Here is a 19,469-nt window from a genome sequence, read left to right as displayed (position 1 = left end):
AGAAATCAGCTGATAGTCTTATAGGTACCCATTGCTTTTCTCTTGCTGCTTTTAAGGTTCTCTCTTTATCTTGAACCTTTGGCATTTTAATTATGATGTTTCTTTGTGTGGTCCTCTTTGGGTCTAGCTTCTTTGGTACTCTTTGTGCTTCCAGGACTTGTATGTCTATTTCTTTTGGCAAATTTGGGAAGTTTTCCTTCATTATTTTCTCACATAAGCTTTTAATTTCTTGCTCTTCCTCTTCTCCTTCTGGCACCCTTATGGTTCGGATGCTGGCATGTTTAAAGTTGTCCCAGAGGTTCCTAAGCCTCTCCTCATTTTTTTCAGTTGTTTCCTCATTCTATACTGGTTGACTGTTTTTTTCTTCCTTATGTTCCAAATCATTGATTTGAAACCCAGTTTCCTTCCCTTCATCATTGGTTTTGTGTGGATTTTCCTTCATTTAATTTAGCATAGCCTTCACTTCTTCCCTTATGCATTTCCCATACTTAAGTATATCTGTCAAGCCTGTGAGCATCTTTATCACCAGTATTTTGAACTCTATGTCTGTTAGGTTGGCTATCTCCTCATTGCTTAGTTCTCCCACTGGAACCTTGATCCATTCCCTCTTTTGGGCCATACTTCTCTCTCTCCTCATCTTGACAGGCTCCTGTGTTTGCCTCTGTGTCTTAGGTAGAGCTGTTGCATCTGTTACGTTGTAAGGGGCAGAGCCTTAGGTGTTCGTCAGTACAGGATGACCAGTTTCACCACCTTGTGGTGCTGTATGTGGAGGAGAAGCTTGTCTGGATGGATATTTCATCTTTATATCTTTGTTTGTTGGACTTCCATGCAGCTCAATTTTCTGGAACTTCTGGTTGTCTCTAGTTTTAAGTTGTATTCCTTCTTAGTTGTGGAGGAAGATACAGTGTGTCTATCTAGGCCTCCATCTTGGCTGGAAGTCCTCAATACTTTATTATTTTTTGGAGCAGTTTTGGGTCCATGGTAAAGTTGAGGGGAAGGCATAGAGGTTTCTCATAAGCCCCCTGTCCCCTGCCATACACAGCCTCTTCTATTTCTATCATCCTCCACCAGAACGGCACATTTGTTATAAAGGATGAACCTATATTGACACATTGTTATCATCCAAAGCCCATAGTTTACACTAGGGTTCACTTTCAGTGTTGAACATTCTATGGGTTTGAACAAATTTATAATGACATATACTCATGATTATAATGTCATATAGAGTATTTTCACTGCCTTAAAAATCCTTGTGCTCTACCTATTCATTCTTCACTGCTCTACAATTATTCATTTTAAAAATTAGATTTGAATTTATAAATCTTTGTCACATACAGTACCTCTTCATCTACAGTACCCTATAATGAGCCTTTCTTGGCACATAGTAGGTGCTTAGAATGGGATAATAAATTGACTCATTCTTTTAATGTCCAGGAACATGATCAGTGCTTATAATTTTTTTAAAAATGCTTAAACTGAATAGAATAGTCTAAATAAATAAACTTGAAATACATTATATTGATTAAACCTAACAATCCAAAAATATTACTTTATAGTCTTCATTTGGATTCACTCTTGACTGTTAATTCTGTACTGTTCAGAAATTCAGTTGTTTGGCAAACACCAATGACCTAAGAATTCTTCCATCCACACCTGTCCAGGGCAAGGACTCAGGAAGAAAATAGGTGTACTGGACATATGCTTATTCTGCAGGTCCCCACAAATGCTCAAATGTAGGCCAGAGTTGACCTGCTTTTACATTTGGCATGTACAGTAGGCTACCGAGATTTTCTGTTCAAGTGACATGGTGTATTGGAGATTTTTCTCTAACTGGAACATGTTAAATGAGGGACAGTAAAACAATGTTTTATCTCATCCTGTCAAAGCTTAATCTGGGCAATCCCCCACTTTTTTTGTGAGGCAAAAATGTGGACTAATTCAGCAGAGGCATCTGGAACTTTCATCTGCCATTTTATTCTTGACTACCTTCTCTTTGCCTTCACCATTTTCTTGTGGAGTGGTTATTTTCCATCCTGGATAAGGGAGGCAAGAGTCCTGCCCCCATAAGAAAACATCGCAGCAGCTCAGGCTGGAAAAGTATAATAGAGTCTCCCTGATGTTCATACAATCCCTGGAATCTGAGCAGAGAACCTGGAAAAGTGTGAAAGGTCATAACACTGCCTTGGGAAAGTTCTTCTCAAAAGATTATCATTTGTTTAATAGTGTTTCCCTGGAAGGTCATCTCAACTTCAGTGATCTGAATTCATTCATTTCATTTCATGTAACAATGGTATTTTATTATCATATTTCAGAAAAACAAAGTGTTTGTTAGTAAGTGGAGACAAAAAACAACAACAACAACAACAAAAAACGTGATGCCTCTCTGAGTGTGTGTAGCACTATGGCATTAAATAATTTTGGGAGCTACTGATTTAAGCAGGGTACCATATTACAGAACTTCTCAGTGCCTTCACAATGTCAGTCAGCATTGTGAATGTCCACATAGGGGAGGAGACAGTCAGTAAGCCTTCTCCAACATACTGGTCCACCACAGATCATCTTGTGGGACTAGGGTTCCACAAACATGCTTTGGGAAAAACTATTTTAGACTTTGACCAATCAGTAATAATTCTTTCTTCAGTCTTTCAATTTTGCACATAGCCACTTAGCAATAATTAGTATAAATCACAATTATAGCAACTGTTAAGTAGACAGAGAAAGACAAAACACCTTATTTGGGCTCAGTCTGTGTCTTTGTATGTTTTTCCATGAACAACTTAATTTTTCCAATAATCCATAACAACCAGGAAAATATGAGTTCAAATGATGACAAATAAAAACAATCTTCTATTTAATTTCAGACATAAGCATATACCTGTCTAGCTATTATTAGGCCTTATAAACTAATCCTAAGCTCCCCTTTTCTTCTTTTGTTTTTTAATTCTTACTCATAAGCTGTGACTTATACTAGACATTTCTACCAAAAGACATGGCTACAATTCCTTCACTTTTTCTTTAATCAGCTGGAGGTGCTACTATCATCAAAGCCTGTTCCCTGAGCTGCTATTTTCCTTTGGTCTCAGTAATGTATAAGTATTTCCTTTTTAAGTTAAGTATAAAAAAAGGTGACTTTCACTGAATGTAAATTTAGAATAGCACCTTTGATGCACCTACTATATGATGAAATGAAAATATTTTAAGACCTGGTTTTACCTAGGTATTGTAAAAAATGATTTTTAATAAAAGTTAGAAGATGAGTTATGTATTCAGAAACACCTAAATGTGAATGCAAGCTCTAACACTTTTTAGCTACTGACCCTAGGTAGGCAACTTAACTTCACAAAGTTTCAGCATCCTCATTTGTGAAATGGGGGAAAATAGGATTCATTTCACAAGGCTACTAGGAAGATTATGAGGCAAGGCATGCACAGCATTTAACATAATGGCACCCACTCAGGAAAAGTAGCCATTATTATTATTACTTAGTATTTTATTCTGTAGCCAAGTTCAAGTATGATGTAACTCCACGTAAACCAATAATACAGTTTGGTGAGACATCCAGTTGAGATCTTCAATATGATTCTACAAAAAGTCTCATGGATTTGAGGCTGCCTTTCAATGTATTCGCTTTCTAAAATTTGCTTTAATATTTGTTTTATATCTGAAACCTTCCAGTGCTAGAGAAACTTTGGAGAACATTGGATTAACCAGCACCATTACAAACTACATTGTGGCTTATTGTGGAATCTGTTTGAAGTGAAAATTTTAGTTTCTTGAAGTAACAGTTCAAACATTATCTCCATCTTCAAATTGTTGCTCCTTGGGTAAACTTAAGCAGGATTCTTAAAAAATCGTTTTTTTTAAGTGGTCCTGTTCTAGTACTCGAAATGTTTTGCACAAACTTGCCCTTTCTACAATTATAAGAGTATGCTTAGTGCTACAGGCAGGGATCCCACAATATCTTCGTTTATCATTGGAAACTGTTCTATCATCAGACTCTCCTGATCTGATTCAGCCAGTGCAGAAATGACAGAAAAGAGGTCTAAGTAAAACAGGGAACAGGGATGGGGCAGAAAACTCTGGGGATTATTTCTTCTCACAAAGGAAGAAAAGCTACACAAAATGAGATCAATGAGTATCATTCATTATGCCTGAATTAAAAATGAAAACAGATTTCTGCAAGGTTTTAAGAGTTCAGGTTCAAGGGTCAGACAGAGCATATTTAAACCCTGCCCCGGACTTCCGGCCAAGATGGAGGCTTAGACGGACACGCTAGGTCTCCCTCTACAACTATATAGGAATACAACTACTTCAAAACAAAGGATAACTAGAAATTCCAGAAAATAAAACTACACGGAAGCCCAACATATGAAGTTATAAACCAGCGGTGCCATTTGGGCAGGTAAGAGTTAAAGAAGGCAAAGCTGTTTGCGGGGGTGGCGAAAAATCCCGGAGGCAATCAAGCCCCTGGCGTGCGCGACTCCAATCAAGCCCCTGGCGTGCGCGACTCCGGGCGCTGGGGAGAGCGGCCGCAGCATCGCCTTGAACAGTGAGGCCCAGGGGGGCGGGAGGACGATCCCGGTCTCCTAGCTGAATAACTGTGTGAATCCATCTTGGACCCCCGCCCCCACAGAAAGCACCACAGGGCTGCGAAATAGGTCGCAGACAGGCACTGGTCGCTAATTTGTGACGCGTACACAGGCACCGCCCCGGACAGCCAGCCCAGGAAAACAAAACGCATCTGTCAAAATGTGGCAGACAAATATAGAGATCCCGGTGGCACAACTCACCAGACAGCAGATAGAGAACCTGACAGATGAACAGATAAAAAACCTGTCAGAGGCTCAGTTCTGGGCCATTGTTATCAGGTGGCTTACAGAATTCACAAAAGAGCAGGAAAAAGATATGAAAGAAGCGAAAAACTTTCATAACAAAAGGAACAAAACCACATACGAGACAGATGGTGAGGAATCCAGAGTTCATTTCAACAAACTGGAATATGGAGAAGGAACAAGCAGTCAACCAATGCAGCGAGAGGAAATAGGAAGCAACAATGAGAGGATCAGAAACCTCTGGGACAGCTATAAAAGGCCCAACATAAGAATCATTGGTTTGCCAGAGAATGAGGAAGATGAACTAGAACTTGAAAAATTGAGTGAAAATATAATAAAGGAGAACTTCCCAGACTTGGGGAAGGGAATAGACATGCAGGTCCAGGAAGCAAGGAGAGTTCCCAAGAGACTGGACCCAGGGAGAACCACTCCAAGACACATTATAATCAAAATGTCAAAAATTAAGGATAAAGAGAGAATCTTAAAAGCAGCAAGAGAGAAGAAAAGAATTATGTACAAAGGGGTCCCAATTAGACTATCAGCTGACTTCTCAAGGGAAACACTACAGGCAAGAAGGGACTGGCAAGAAATATTCAAAGTAATGAAAATCCAAAACCTACAACCACGAATACTCTATCCAGCGAAATTGTCATTCAGAATAGAAGGACAGAGAAAGTGTTTCCAGGACAAAATAAAACTGAAAGAGTTCATTAGATCCAAACCACTGTTATATGAGATGTTAAAGGGACTGGTTTAAAAAACAGAAGCTAGGGAGATGAAACAAAGGCAAACGAAACAGGCAACGAGAGTGGAAAAGGAACTGTGGGTAAGGGAAGCATAGTGGGGGGAGGTCAACAGGGAGGGGGAGTGGGGAGAGGGAGGGAGATGATATAGGAATTGGGGATCATGGTAGGAGGGAATGGAATAGACGGAGAGAGATTGGGAGGAATTGTATGCACAACTAATGGACATAATCTAAAAGGGGGGGACAACTGGAGGGAGGGGGGCCACCGGGTGGAGGGGAGCAGAAGGAAGGGAAATTGGCACAAATGTAATATTTTAATCAATAAAACACATTAAATCTGAAAAAAAAAAAATAAATAAAAAATAAACCCTGCCCCTTCACTAACTAGTTGTGTGGTCTTGGACAATTTGTTTAACTTATCTCAGCATTTGTTTTCCTTATTTGTTAATCTAGAATAATAATAAAAATACTTATGTCATTGAATTGGCTTGTAACTTATTAATAAGATAACTAATAGGACATTAATATAATATGATATTAATTAGTTAATAGAACAATATTTTATATGTAAGAACTATCTTATTAACATGAGACTATTAATAAGTAATATATAATAGTTAAAAATAATCCTTAGTAAATGGTTGACTCTATTATTACTTGCAGAGTAGTTATCACTCTGAATAATATAATTAATTGTTAGTGTTATAATGATGTTATCAGTGACAACTGATATTAAGCTAATTGTAAAATGTCACCTTTCCCACTTTGTTGAGGTTGTGCTTCAAAGACTCTATCCATGAATTCAATGTTTTCCCCCTAAACTTTAGTGATTAATTCAGTTCAGCATTAATTTGCTAATTATTTTTCTGAAAAGACCTTTAACTCTAACTTAATTCAATTGGCTGAAGCAATGGGTTCATATGGACACTACCTATAACAAGAATTGGTGTTATAGGTAAATGTGCCTTGAATTTTTCTTTCTATAATGACCTTTATCAATGCTTTTTGACAAGCCATTGAGTAGAGAGGAAGTGTTGTGGGGTGGAAAGAGCCAGGGCTTCAAAGTCAGAGACTTTATATCAGGACTGGCAAAGATGTAACTAACACTCATGTCATGTCTCCCCATCCTATTCCCATGACAGACATGACTAGTTGATCACAGCACTGCTCTTCTCTCTTATAATCTTAAGAATGCCTTACCATCTTCACTCCAGGAATACAGGCTGCTAATACAACTTAATAGCATTTGGCATAGTGATGTGGAACCTGAAAATTCTTAAGTATTCATCTTGCTTCTTATGAATGGTGAGACCTTAACAAGTTCCCACATCATTCTACATTTATAGGTTTGTTTTTTGTTTTTTCCTGTAAAAGGAGAATAAAACACCAACTCATCTTACTGGCATTTAACTGATATATAGACTATACAATGCAACCCCCAGGCTACTTAATATTCAAACACAACACAGTCAACCTTGCAGGCAAATGGGAAGACTGAAGAATTCTTGACCCATCTACTATTTCTTGCCTCAGATTTCAGACTTCTCTTAAACACAGAATTGTTTGAATATTTAGACATTTGTATACAGATTTTCTTCTAATTCCTTCTATGACCCTACCTGAGTGCACTGTAACTTTCACGTGCATACAAGTTCTACTGGGGGTATACATTCTGGGTGATTACAGAACATTACAGGTATTTTGAAGAATAAAGTTTCCCCCTTTTCTGTTGACTTTCAAACTAAACTTTCGCATATGATGTGACTCAATCATAATAATATCTATATAGTGAGTTGTGAGTGTTAAATTAAAACTGTTTTTGGCAAGTGCCATGCTTTACTACCTAGTTTTAATTCTTAAGACAGGAATAAGAAATCTGCAGGTGTTAAGTGTTGGGTCATCGGTTTCAGCGGGATGGGAAATTGGTTAATGCTTCATTTCACAGAAACACAAGAAAGGGGATTAAAGACTAACATCCCAGCACCTGCTCCTGCTTCTGTTCCTCACATGCAGAATCCTCCTGCAAGACTCTCACAACTCATTTGTAAAGACCATGGAGAAACACTGGCCTTACCTCAGGTCACAATCTGTGCCACAGGGTTCAGTGATGGGTCCTGGCTGGGGCAGCCGATGGCACCTTTGATCAGAAACTGCAAGCTGATCAGATTCCCTGGTGCAAATGGGTTTTCGTTTCCGCTCCCCTAATCAGGGGGGAAAAATTAGAGAGAGTATCCTATTCCATTTACTATTAGACCAGGTATTGGCAAACATTTCCTGAAAAGGGTTAGATAGTAAATATTTTTGTGGGCCATATGACCTGTGTTGCAACCACTCAACTCTGCCATTATAGGGCAAAAGCAACCGCTCATAGACAGTATGTAAAAACTCGGTGTGTCTATTCTGATAAAACTTTTATTTGTAAAAGCAGGCAGTGGGCTGGATTTGGCCCACTGGCTGTTCTTTGCCGACCCCTAATTTAGATGAAAGGAAACAAAATAAATAACATATCATACGACTACTAAATCTATGTAGCTGGAAAGTCCAAGTGACAGCTGATTGGTTTGGCTTCACACATGTGTTCAGACCTTTCAGGATGAGAAACCCTAACAGATCCTGAAGCCCTAAGAAAGCTTAACATACCAGCCAGAACTGACAAGATGGACTCAGAACAGAGATTAGAGAATGCATGCAGATAAAAAGATGTATAAACAGCATGCTTTTGGCTGTTTCTTAAAATTTTTTAAAAATACCTCAATTCTTTTTTCTAACTCAAAAACACCTCAAAGTGAAACAAGTCAGATAAAGAACTACATGATTTCACTTATATATGAAATCAAAAAAGAAAACCAAACTCATAGAAACAGAGACCTGACTAGTGGTTGTCAGAGTTGTGGATACAGGATAGGGGGTGGACAAAATGGCTTGAAAGTGGTTAAAGCTACAAACTTTCAGTTATAAGATAAATAAGTCCTGGGGCTGTTAAGTACAGCATGGTGACTATAGTTAACAATGCTGCACTGCATATTTTAAAGTTGCTTAAAAGTTCTCATGGCAAGAAAAAATTATAACTATGTGTGATAATGGATGATAACTAAACTTACGGTGGTAATTATTTTGCAATGTATCAAATCATTACGTTGTATATCTTAAACTTATACAATGTTATAATATCTATTTTATGTCAATAAAACTTGAAAAACAAACAAACCAAAGGAATACCTCAAATCCCCCAAACTCAACCTAAAAGCTGATACCTTGGCAGGGTTTGTTACAGGCTTGCCAGGGCCCATGACTGTTCCAGTAGAACTTCTGGGGCTCGTCTTCAATTGGAATGTTGAAGGAATAGCGCACATCAGGGTTGTGCAACTTTCCCACCGACAACACCTGGGATGTGCAGACAAAATGGAGATGATTTTTGCAGGTCTGGTGATCCTGAAGGGAAGAAAAGGTTGTGGGCTCATGGCCAACATTTTACCTGAAGCAAAAGGTCTTCTTCAATGCGATCTGTGCAATTAATTCTCTCCACTGCATTGTGAGACCCACTGTATTCTAGCAAAGTATTCCCAATATAGATTTCCTTTTTGGCCATTGTGACAACGAAGTCTCCATTTAGCAGGAATTCACCTGTACTGTTTGATAAAGCTGTAGATGAGAAAACAGTATACAGTGATTTGCTGTTAACAACTCAATGAATGAAATATAAAAGAACATTTTGATAGGCAGAGTCAGAGTGCAAAGAACATGGACTTTTCAGGCAAATAGGCATGGGCCCAAATCCTAATTTTGCCACTTGCTGTCTATGTGGCCTTGGGAAATCACTTACTCTCATACAGTCTCCATTTCTTTATCTCTAAAACAAAGATAAAAACACCTACCTTTCAAGGTGACTCTCAAAAGTAAGAGAAATATATAAGCATCCTAATTAGCCTAAGGCTTGCTATACAAACCTCACAGTTACAGAATTAGAGAAGGAAGGAGAAGTGTTAGGATTTGAAAATATTTACAAAGAACTGAACATGTACAAAATTGGTTCTCATGCAAATATTCCTCTCTGCTTTACATTACGTTAGTTGGGCTTATTATATCTTTGTTAGTCTTCTTTGTTTGACAGATGTGGAAATCTGAAAATCCATGGCTAATTGATGCTCCAATGTCACTTTTTCGGTGAGGTCCACTGTGGTAACCAGCCTTCAATATAGGTCCAATGATTTTTGCCTCCTGGAAGTCCCCTCATATGTCATTTCATCCCACACTGAATAGCACTGACTGTGTAATCATTAGGGCATTGTAGAAATGACAATGTGATTTCCAAAGCCAGGTCAATGGCATTGGGGCTTCACCTTGCTCTTCCTTGAATCTCTGGTTTTAGAAAAAGCCAGCTGCCATGTTGTAAAGAAACTGAAGCAAATGGCCCCATTGTGGGGCTTGATGGAAAACAGCAGCGAAGAACTGAAGCCTTATGCCAACAGCGTTGGAATAAGACACCTGTCAAGTTTCCAGATGCCATCACAGTCCTGGCTGAAGTCTTGACTGCCACCTCATGAGACACCTCAAGCCAGAAACACCCTGCCATGCTGATCCCAAATTCCAAACACACAAAAACTGGGAGACAGTTTATATTTGTTCGTCTAAGCTGCTATGTTTTGCGATTATTTGTTAAACCATAAAAGCTGTTCAATAGACCTACCCAGACCATTATTTTTAAAACTGAACACCCCCTCTCACTGCCAGCACAGATGCCACACTTTCTATACCATTTCCTTCCTTCATCTCTCTCTATAGCACTTTGTTTATGTGCTCTCTCCCAAACAAGTGTTATCTGTCCCTATGAGGACAAGGATCTAGGACTGTCATATTCACTTCTCTGCATATTCCAGCTTCTGAAAGAGCACTTGGTAACAACAGTTGCTCAATAAATACTTTCTTTGGCAGAATAAATGAATCTACTGCAGATCTTGCAAAAGATGAAACAATCAGCAAAGCTGAAAAAATAATGTTGGAGAACTGCCTGCATCAAGTGCCAAAATATTGGCCAACAGAGAATCTGACAGATCAGTGAGAAACATATGAAAGGAAAGAAAGCAGACAAGGAGAATGAGGTGACAACTACTTTCATAATAATAATAATTTATTTATCAAAGTGTCAAGAGAGATTATTGTGAAAGTGAATAAAGCCCCAGAAGATCTTTAAAAAATGAGTTTACGGTTAAATTCAAATGGTAAGTGAAGAATGTATGACTCCGATATCATATGACTTGACTGGAAAACTTGGCAAAAATATTTATCAATTGCTTTCTTCTGCATTTTCACAACCTGGGCATAACAGAAATTAAAATGAAATTTTGCTGAACATAAAAATAAGATGAAATAAATTTATTTTTATTCTTTTTGATCAATTTATTTTCCCCTAGTATTATTAAAATTTTGGTTTTTAATACGAGTCCCTCCCTTCAGTACCCCTACTCCTTGAATAATGAATCCTCCTGAGTGTTGGGCTGGACATGAAATAGGCACTCAACAAATCAGAGCTATTAAACATTCAGGTTTTGAAGAAAATACTATAAAAAAGGCCCCCTATCCTTTGTAAATTATGCATGAGTAGCAAATCTCAGCAGGAAAGGAACCTTTGAAATGTCCAGGCTATGTGTTAAGGTGAATAAGGGGAACATGGAAATTTAACTCACAAATAGCAAATAGATTTTGTCCTGAATATCAGTGTCCATCAGTTGATACTAGTTGACCAAGAAACATGCAAGACAGGAGTCATTAGCAGCTTCATGTCTTGGCATCATTTTAATGAAAATCTGTCTTGGTTGTGGAATGGGGAGTGGACAAAATGTCCCTAGTGTCTGCCAGATCCTCACCTGTCTTTCACTGATGCAGGTAATACACTGTCTTTTACCATGCAGGCAGTAGCAATGTGTAAGTAGAAGAGGTTTAGAGGATTTAGGGGGAAGCAGGTATTTTACCCTTATGTGGAGATTAAAGAGGGCTGAGACAAGCTCTGAATATTGTTTGTGGCTCACTAGCAGCAAGGTTCTAGCTTTCTTTTTTAAAAAATAATTTATTTATTCATTTTATTTTATTTTTTTAGAGAGAGGGGAAAAGAGAAAGAGAGGGAGAGAAACATCACTGTGCGGTTGCCTCTCACTCGCGCCCCCAACTGGGGACCTGATGTGCAACCTAGTCACATGCCCTGACTGGGAATCGAACCAGCGACACTTGGCTCACAGGCCGACGCGGTTCTTGCTTTCTTGCACAAGGGAACCTCAAAAGAGCTCACTAAAGTGGACACTGTCCTGATGCAAAGACTACTCTTCACAGGATCAGGAATTAACTGCATTGAATTGTCTCTAATCCAGCACTTGACTATCATAATCCCCACCTGTGCCTTAAGGGAAGCATAAGATGCTTCATCTGAAGTGGTGGAAAACAATATGGTGACACAGGAAAAAAGTTTTTAAAAAGATTTGAAAAACCCTCCAAAACCATGGCTGTTTTTTCTTAGCTCAAAATTCTTTGGTAGCCCTTATTACCTACAGAATTTTAGTTCAAATTCCTTAAAATAACTTTTCTATATCTTTACAAATCTTATTCTGACCTATTTTTGCAGTCTCACCATTATTCACTCCCACTGATAGACTTCAATTTCCAGTCACGTATATCCCCAAGTCTGGTCAGCCACACAGTTTTCTACATGCAGACAGAAATGTGGAGTGGTTAAGGATGTAGGGTCTGAAGTCAGACGGACAAGGATTCCAATTCTTCCTTTCTATTTGTGTGATCTTGGGTAAATTACTTAATCTCTCTAAGTCTCAGTTTCTTCCTCTGTCTAATGGGTTTCTCACAGGATTGTTAAGAACATTAAACACAATAGTACACATAGGCTTCAGTTCCTGGCAGATCATAATTTTGTATATGCATGGTCTCCTTACCATACCTTTATTGATGCCTAATTTATGGAGAGAAAAGCATGACTTAAATATTAGTAAAATACTTTCCCAAGGCCAGATGACTTTTCATTATGGAAGTCTGTCTCCAAAGCGTGTTAACCACTGAAGTTTTCCAAGAAGGACATCAACAAATGTTTGTTAAATGAGTGAATAAATTAATGCATTCTTTTTACTGTGTACAAATAGAAACCAAGTATGTTTTGCTATGAATTTTTTAAAAACTTAGTTTGTTTTGCTACACTGCATTTGCCCCTTTAGTAAAAATGACCATTTAAAAATGTACTTTTATAAGGCAAAGAAAGATCCCAGTCCACAATAGGTGAGTGATCGACTGAATTTGACATTCATGACAGGGAGAACAGAGTGCTTCCTGCCAAGTAACTGTTTCCTTGTCAGTGTGAACCTCTGAAACCTCATCTTGCCTGCAGCTCCCACCATGTGAGATCCACCAGCCAGGCAAGATGCACAAGCTTCAATGGGTCACTGAATGGAGATAAAGTTGTTTCCATGGCACCTGGGACATCCTGAGGCTGCCTCCTAATATGGCTCCCTTATATGGTGATGGCAGGATATGCTGCCAGCAAAATCACCCAGAAGTAGCCTGCTAGCTACCCAGTTGATGTTTTTCTAAAAGGGGGAAAAGGCCAGTCTGTGAATTAAGTTATAATTCAGTTTTGTTCACATTCAAAGAGCAATAATTTATTCTAGGTGAACTCTGGGGCTGCTTTCCGAAGTCTCCAGGCTTCCCCTCTCATGTACATGTTGACTTGACCATTTCACCCTTCACTGCATCTCCTTATCCCCGAGATGGCGAGTGGGGAATGAGATGGGAGTCAGCAGGTGAAATGACATTCCGCTTTACCTTGAGCTGAATTGATTCCTGTCTTCCCACTGCTACAACTATTCAAGGGCTAAGTGTACTGGAGTCAAATCGTCGTCGGCAGCCGTCCGTCTCGAGAGACGATGGTGTAGCTTCTCAAGAGTCTATCTGCACCACCGAGAATGGCTGTGCAGTCCGACTCGGGAGTGACACGGTATCTGTCTCCTCCCGTGTTGAATCGACATCTTGCGATGACGCTGGAGTGTCCTCTCCAGTGAAGATGAAGCTACAGAGCCTGGGCAGGGTGATATGGAGGGTCTGCTGTTGCCCATGCAGCAGACCCCCCCTCTCTTCGCAGCTGAAGGATCCAAGGGAAAGACGGAGTCAATACAGCTTGGCTTCAGGTGCGCCGCAGGAGTTGCCGGTGTTGACCACAACGTCAAACCGCCTTAGGGACTCCGGCTCCGGATTTTCTGTCGGGGTTTACTCCCTTAGCCTTTCCCCTGAAGAGGTATGCCACAAGGCAGCGGAGGTTTTTTGGAATCAGAGTTTTCCTTCTCTGATGTGCCCTGACTGGAAGATCGAACCAGCGACACTTAGCTCACAGGCCGACGCTCAATCCACTGAGCCAAACCAGCCAGGGCCCCCCCTGCCTGGAGTCAAATAAGTATCATGAAAACAGCTACTTTTTCTTCTGAAGAAATATGAACATGGTGGTACTGGGTGCAGCTTGGCTTTAACCCAACAGGAGGGAGGCATCTGTGTGAAAAGGTGACCTCTGACAGGGAGACTTTCTGCTTCTGTACCTTGTGAAACAAATAGTTACCTGAAAACAACAGTCTACTGCCCAACCTCCTGCTAATGAGATTAGGGGAGCTAATTTCCTGGCTTCGTTTCCCCCACATTTCACCCATTAGAGCAGGGCAGCTAAAGAGGCCCTCTCTCTCCTGGAAATGGCTCCCTCACCAAAACATGTGGAAAAACTATGGCTGGGCTGACCTTAAAAAGATCATGAGATATAAGGATGAAGGTCGCTTAGCAACGAAACAGCTGTGAATGGATTTAAGCAAGATCCAACAGCAGGTTTTTAGACCTTCTTAGAGCATTTATTGCACCTTTCTTCAAGCCAAGACCCAGCTTTTACACACGCCAGATCTGATGACATAATATTCTTCCTAACTTGTTAAGAAACCACGGCAAGGCTCAAAGGCTCTGAGGTCTCAACTTTTACACTCAGTGAACTAACTGTGACTTGCCATCTCTGCTTGCACACTTGTAATGTGCATCCAGAGAGACTTTCTTTTGCTAACAGATGAGTTGACCATACCATCCTATTAAAGAGCCATGACTGCCTTAGACTGCCTGTCCCAGATGACAAATCTTCTTTAATTTTGCTTTCATTCTTTACCAAAATATTAAGAAACCTCCAGTGAGGAATAAAAGGTCATCAGGAGGCTTTCCTCACTTCAGGTGCCTGACCTGGTTGATGAAGTTGAATTGAATTGAGGCCCCTACTTGGAAAGAGATTATTTTTCTAAGAAGGAGAAGAATAAGGAAGACTCCTTCTCTCTTTCAAAGAAAAGAGAGGAGGAGGTCAACATTGCTTTCAGCTCTCAGGAAATTATAAAGGAAGTTGTATGCAATGCTGCTGGATTTAATTAGAAAGTAGTAGGGCCACAAGCTCAAATTTATAACCCAGTGCATGAGGAAAAAATGCTTGACCCATTTTGCAAAGTGATGGAATGAGAAATGTGGGATTGTCAAAAAAATAATTTGCAAAGAATCCCCCAAAAGTTTGTTAACTGTCTTATAAAATCACCACTCATTTAGATACTTAGGATGTGGAAAGCTGATTCAGCTACTAAGTGACTGATTCCAAGTAAGACGTTATGGTCTCTAAAAGAAGGGGTGACTTTGTCTATCTCCATGGTAATCCCATCCCCCATTAAACACACAGTAGGTACTCTGTAATGAGCAATGGTTGTTCAACAATTTAGCAATCATGTACTTAGCATCATGTGTAAGCTTTATATCAAGAGCTAAAGATATAAAGCACAGCTTCTGACCTTAAAACCTAATGGTCATAGATAAGATAGATAAGAAACAAGTTCTCTTGTGTCAGTTGATGGCCACTTCATCCTCTCAGTTGCTCAGGTCCAAACCTTGGAGTCACCCTCTCTTTCTCTCACATACCAAATTCAATCCATCAACATATCATAATGCTTCTGCCTTCAAAACATATCCAGAATTTTACCATGTACCATACCTCTACTGCAACCACTTGGGGCCAAACCTCCAGCATTCCATGGATTATTGCAGGAACTTCCTGACCAGTTTTCCTGCTTCTGCCGCATACCCTCCCCTATCAGCTATTCTCAACAAAAGAGCCAGAGTGCTCCTTTTAAACATAAACATGATTACATCATGGTATTCCTCACTTAAAACCCCTGCCTCTCAGTATAATCCTTTTGATGATTACATGGCCTTTATGATCTAGTCCTGATACCTGTTTAACCTCATCTGGGATTCACTGTGCTCACTCAGCTCAAGCCACACTGGCCTCCCTCTGCTCTTGGAACAATCCAGACATGTTCATCCTTCAAGGATCTTGGACTGGCTGCTCCATCTGCTTGGACTGTTCTTCCTCCATATATGTTATTATCTCTTACTACATTTCAAATATTTCAACACCACTGTTCCCACCCATCCTCTGTATCCCAATTTTCCATTATGCTGCTCTGTTTTCTAATAGCACATATCACCTTCTCACAGTACGTAGTCTGCTCATCCATTAAGTTATTGAATATCTACTCCAGTGATTTTCAACCAGTGCGCCCCAAGAATTTTTAAAACATGCAATACTTGACCATTTAGTCAGGGGCACTGACCTCTTTTCCCTCAGACTGTCAAATAAAAAAATGACAACAGCCAACACAACAATGGGCATCCTGTGTGAATGAATAAAAATTATACCTATTTGTCAGATCAGCATAAAATATAATATATATATATAGTTTGGTGTGCTGCAGAATTTTAGTAATTTAGTTTATGTGTGCCATGAGATGAGAAAGGTTGAAAACTGCTGCTCTGCTCCTACCAAAAAGTAAGTTCCATGAAAACTAGAGACTTTTATTTATTTTTAATTTTTCATTCTGTTTTGTTACTGTACCTAGCACATATTAAATAAATGACCGATAGAATGAATTATGATACACTGAAGACAATAATATAATGGAATCATGTCTAAATATTATTTAATTAACGTGCTTATTATTTATGAAAGATTTCATACAGACATTTCAAAATATAGACACAGGTTTTAATTTGACTTAACTAATACTCATTTTCTATCTCAATATGCTCAAATGTTTGAAGAAGCCTCAACAAAGATTGTATTCAGATAGATAAACGGAGTCCCTCTCTGGGCATTAAGAGAGAAAGTACATTAACACATTCATTTCTTTTAAAAACTGACTGCCCAGCAAGACTGCCCTCACTTCCTCTAGATCGGAGTGCAAGACATGCTGCTTTTCATGGCTAGGAGGAGTCTGGTTGTGCAAGTTGGTTGTGACCAGTTAAACCCCTTTTTGTCATGATCCCATGTCCATGTCCTCCTTTTAATTAAAAATGGTTGGCAAATTTCATAATTACTACATAATCACTAATTGCAGTTTGTGGACAGATAAATTGAGGTGAGACTGGGCTAAGAAAACTGTTGAAAAATGAATACAGGGTGGTTGGTGTGTTGTGTTTTAAATATAAGGAAGAGATATGAATTAATTATGTGACTGAGCATGGTGAGAGAAGGATGAAGAATCTATAAAGTAACAAGGTAGGCCATTCTGGTAATGACATGAGAAGAATATTGCCACTATAGAACATTTTGGAGTGACCAGGCTTAATAAAATATTGAACAAGTCCACCAGTGGTCTGCTCTTGGTTAGAGCTGAAAATGTAAAAATTGTCAGGTAATACATCTACTAAAACATTTGCAAGTCAGTTACCCACAGGATAGATTTTTTGAAAAAGACTCAAAGAGCAATGATTTTATGCTTACAAGGCAAGTATTTTCAAAATTTGATTTAGGGCCTTTCTATTTTTTAACACCCAGAGTAAATCCCTCGATATTGACTAGTATAACTACATGACTCTTAAAGCAATACTCTGAGGGTGTACATATGAGGGAGAAACAAAATAGTGAATTTCAAGATCAACTTCTTTTATAAAAATACATGACGTCTGAAAGTTCTCCGTGTGCAATAAGGGAAAGGAAGTAGTTAGTATCTGCCAACTGCTCCAGAAAATCAGAATTCCTGCAAATAGTAGGGGCACCCATCTCACCTAAGTAGTTATCATCCTCTGGTTTCCCAGAGAAACTGTGTTGCCGCACATCAATACTGGTAGCACCAGCTGGAATTCGGACCACCATATTATAACCTGAAAAGAATTAAGCAGAAATTCAGTATTCCATAGCATGGTTCACTTTCTTTAAGCATGGAAAAAAGTGTGGGAAACAAAGGAATATAAAACCTCTCTCACTGTTAGGTGCCTTATAGCCAGATGGGTAATGCACCTCAACAGGACTGATCTTAATGCCTGACATTATTACTTTTTACATGTTACATAGGGTGAACAATTTTTACACTTTGATCTCTTTCCTTCTTGTGGTTGTTAGGAATAGAATCTTACCATATTTTGCTGTATTAAATGTTCCTGCCACTGTTTTGCATGAAGAATTATCGCCACCGCACACCCCACATTTATCTTTCCGGGCTTTTGAGTTTAAAATATGATCACATCCAGCTTGCTTTTAAAAATAAAACATTTGAAATAAATGGTAAGTATTATATAGATAATAAAACAACAAGTAATGTGTTTCTTTGCATGATGTACATTTAAAATGACAACCAAGTCAAGTCTCTTTAAGCTCACAAGGGTTGAGAACTCAAACTTGCTATGGAAAATGTTGTCCTTAGACCAGCATCCCTGAGCATCCCTGATGCTGTCAGAAAGGCAGATTCTTGAGTCTCACTCAGATCTACTGAATCACAATAGATTTTCTGGCATGTTAACAAACTCCTTAGGTGCTGCATCTACAGATCAAAATTTGAGAAGCACTAGTCTACAGATAAATGGAGTCAATGAAAACAATCACTTGGGATTGAAAAAAGGAGCAGTAAGGATTGTACCCAATTTAAAAGCTCACATCCCATCTTAAGGGAGCACCCGCTGTCCACTCCAGGCTACTTCCACTATGTAGAAACAGGAGCCCAGTGTTCACATTTCCCAATTTTTCAAGAAAAGCTGAAAAATTAATTTTATGTGAAGTTGCCTATGGTTAAAGATTGACCATGGATGGAGGAAAAAGATGGCTGCAGAACACCAGTATGAGGCTTGAGGCTCCAAATGGCCTCCTGAATTTCTTCACATCTCAGTGCAAAGCACAAACGCAGACAGAGGTCTGAGGACAACAGCAATGACCAGAAGACTAAGAGGACAGAGTTCATGTTCTTGTCCATTTGGTTTCTTTGTATGAACTAGTGCTGCTATAACATGGACTGACAAGGAGGCAATATGTCAGTTATAAACTGAGAAGTGGGAATGCTCTCAGGGGCTCTGTCAATCAGATCTCCCGATCAGGAGCTTCAATCTGCCATGGACCACGTGACAGAAATGAAGACAGCATCTCATAGTCCTGCTGTGTTAGAAATGATTTCTGACTGTGAGAACAGTGAAATGGTATTAAGTCCTTGAGAAATCACTGCTCTGATGCTTTACCATTGGCCAGAAGTTTCTAGATTTCCCTTCAAAGAGTAAATAATCAGTATGTCTCAGATAGAAGGTATCCTGCTTAAAATCAGAAAGACAAACCTGAGTGAGGCCAGCTCTTCCTGATGTGATCATTCTAGAACAGAGCTATTCGACTTAGAAAGTGCTGTCAGGAAGCATTTGGGTTTAACCTTAAGCACTGAGGTTATAGTAAAGGAGTGTGTGAACATTATTGTAATAAATCTTCACAGGGAAATTTTGTGCAGACCCCCAGAGAGGCTGATAATGTCAAGAAAAATCCAGGGCAGTGGTTCTCAAACTCTGACATGCATCAAAATCTGGGGATGTTG

General features: G+C 39.3%; 1 protein-coding gene across 1 annotated transcript in view; it reads right to left on the bottom strand.

Moving 5' to 3' along the window:
- The window catches only part of ADAMTS9 (ADAM metallopeptidase with thrombospondin type 1 motif 9), a 184,945-nt gene that overhangs the window by 98,904 nt on the left and 66,572 nt on the right, over nt 1-19,469 (bottom strand). Inside the window, exons 15-19 of the mRNA XM_090283884.1 lie at nt 18,040-18,157; nt 17,692-17,787; nt 9,053-9,219; nt 8,832-8,961; nt 7,652-7,778 (exon numbers count right to left, since the gene is read on the bottom strand). Of these exons, the coding sequence (XP_090140010.1) occupies nt 7,652-7,778; nt 8,832-8,961; nt 9,053-9,219; nt 17,692-17,787; nt 18,040-18,157 (638 nt within the window). The remainder of the gene's footprint in view (nt 1-7,651; nt 7,779-8,831; nt 8,962-9,052; nt 9,220-17,691; nt 17,788-18,039; nt 18,158-19,469) is intronic.

This window comes from Furipterus horrens, unplaced genomic scaffold (genome assembly GCF_987537825.1).
Source record: "Furipterus horrens unplaced genomic scaffold, mFurHor1.1.pri manual_scaffold_7, whole genome shotgun sequence".
In the NCBI taxonomy this organism is placed as follows: domain Eukaryota; kingdom Metazoa; phylum Chordata; class Mammalia; order Chiroptera; family Furipteridae; genus Furipterus; species Furipterus horrens.
This window is presented reverse-complemented; position numbering and strand designations above follow the sequence as displayed.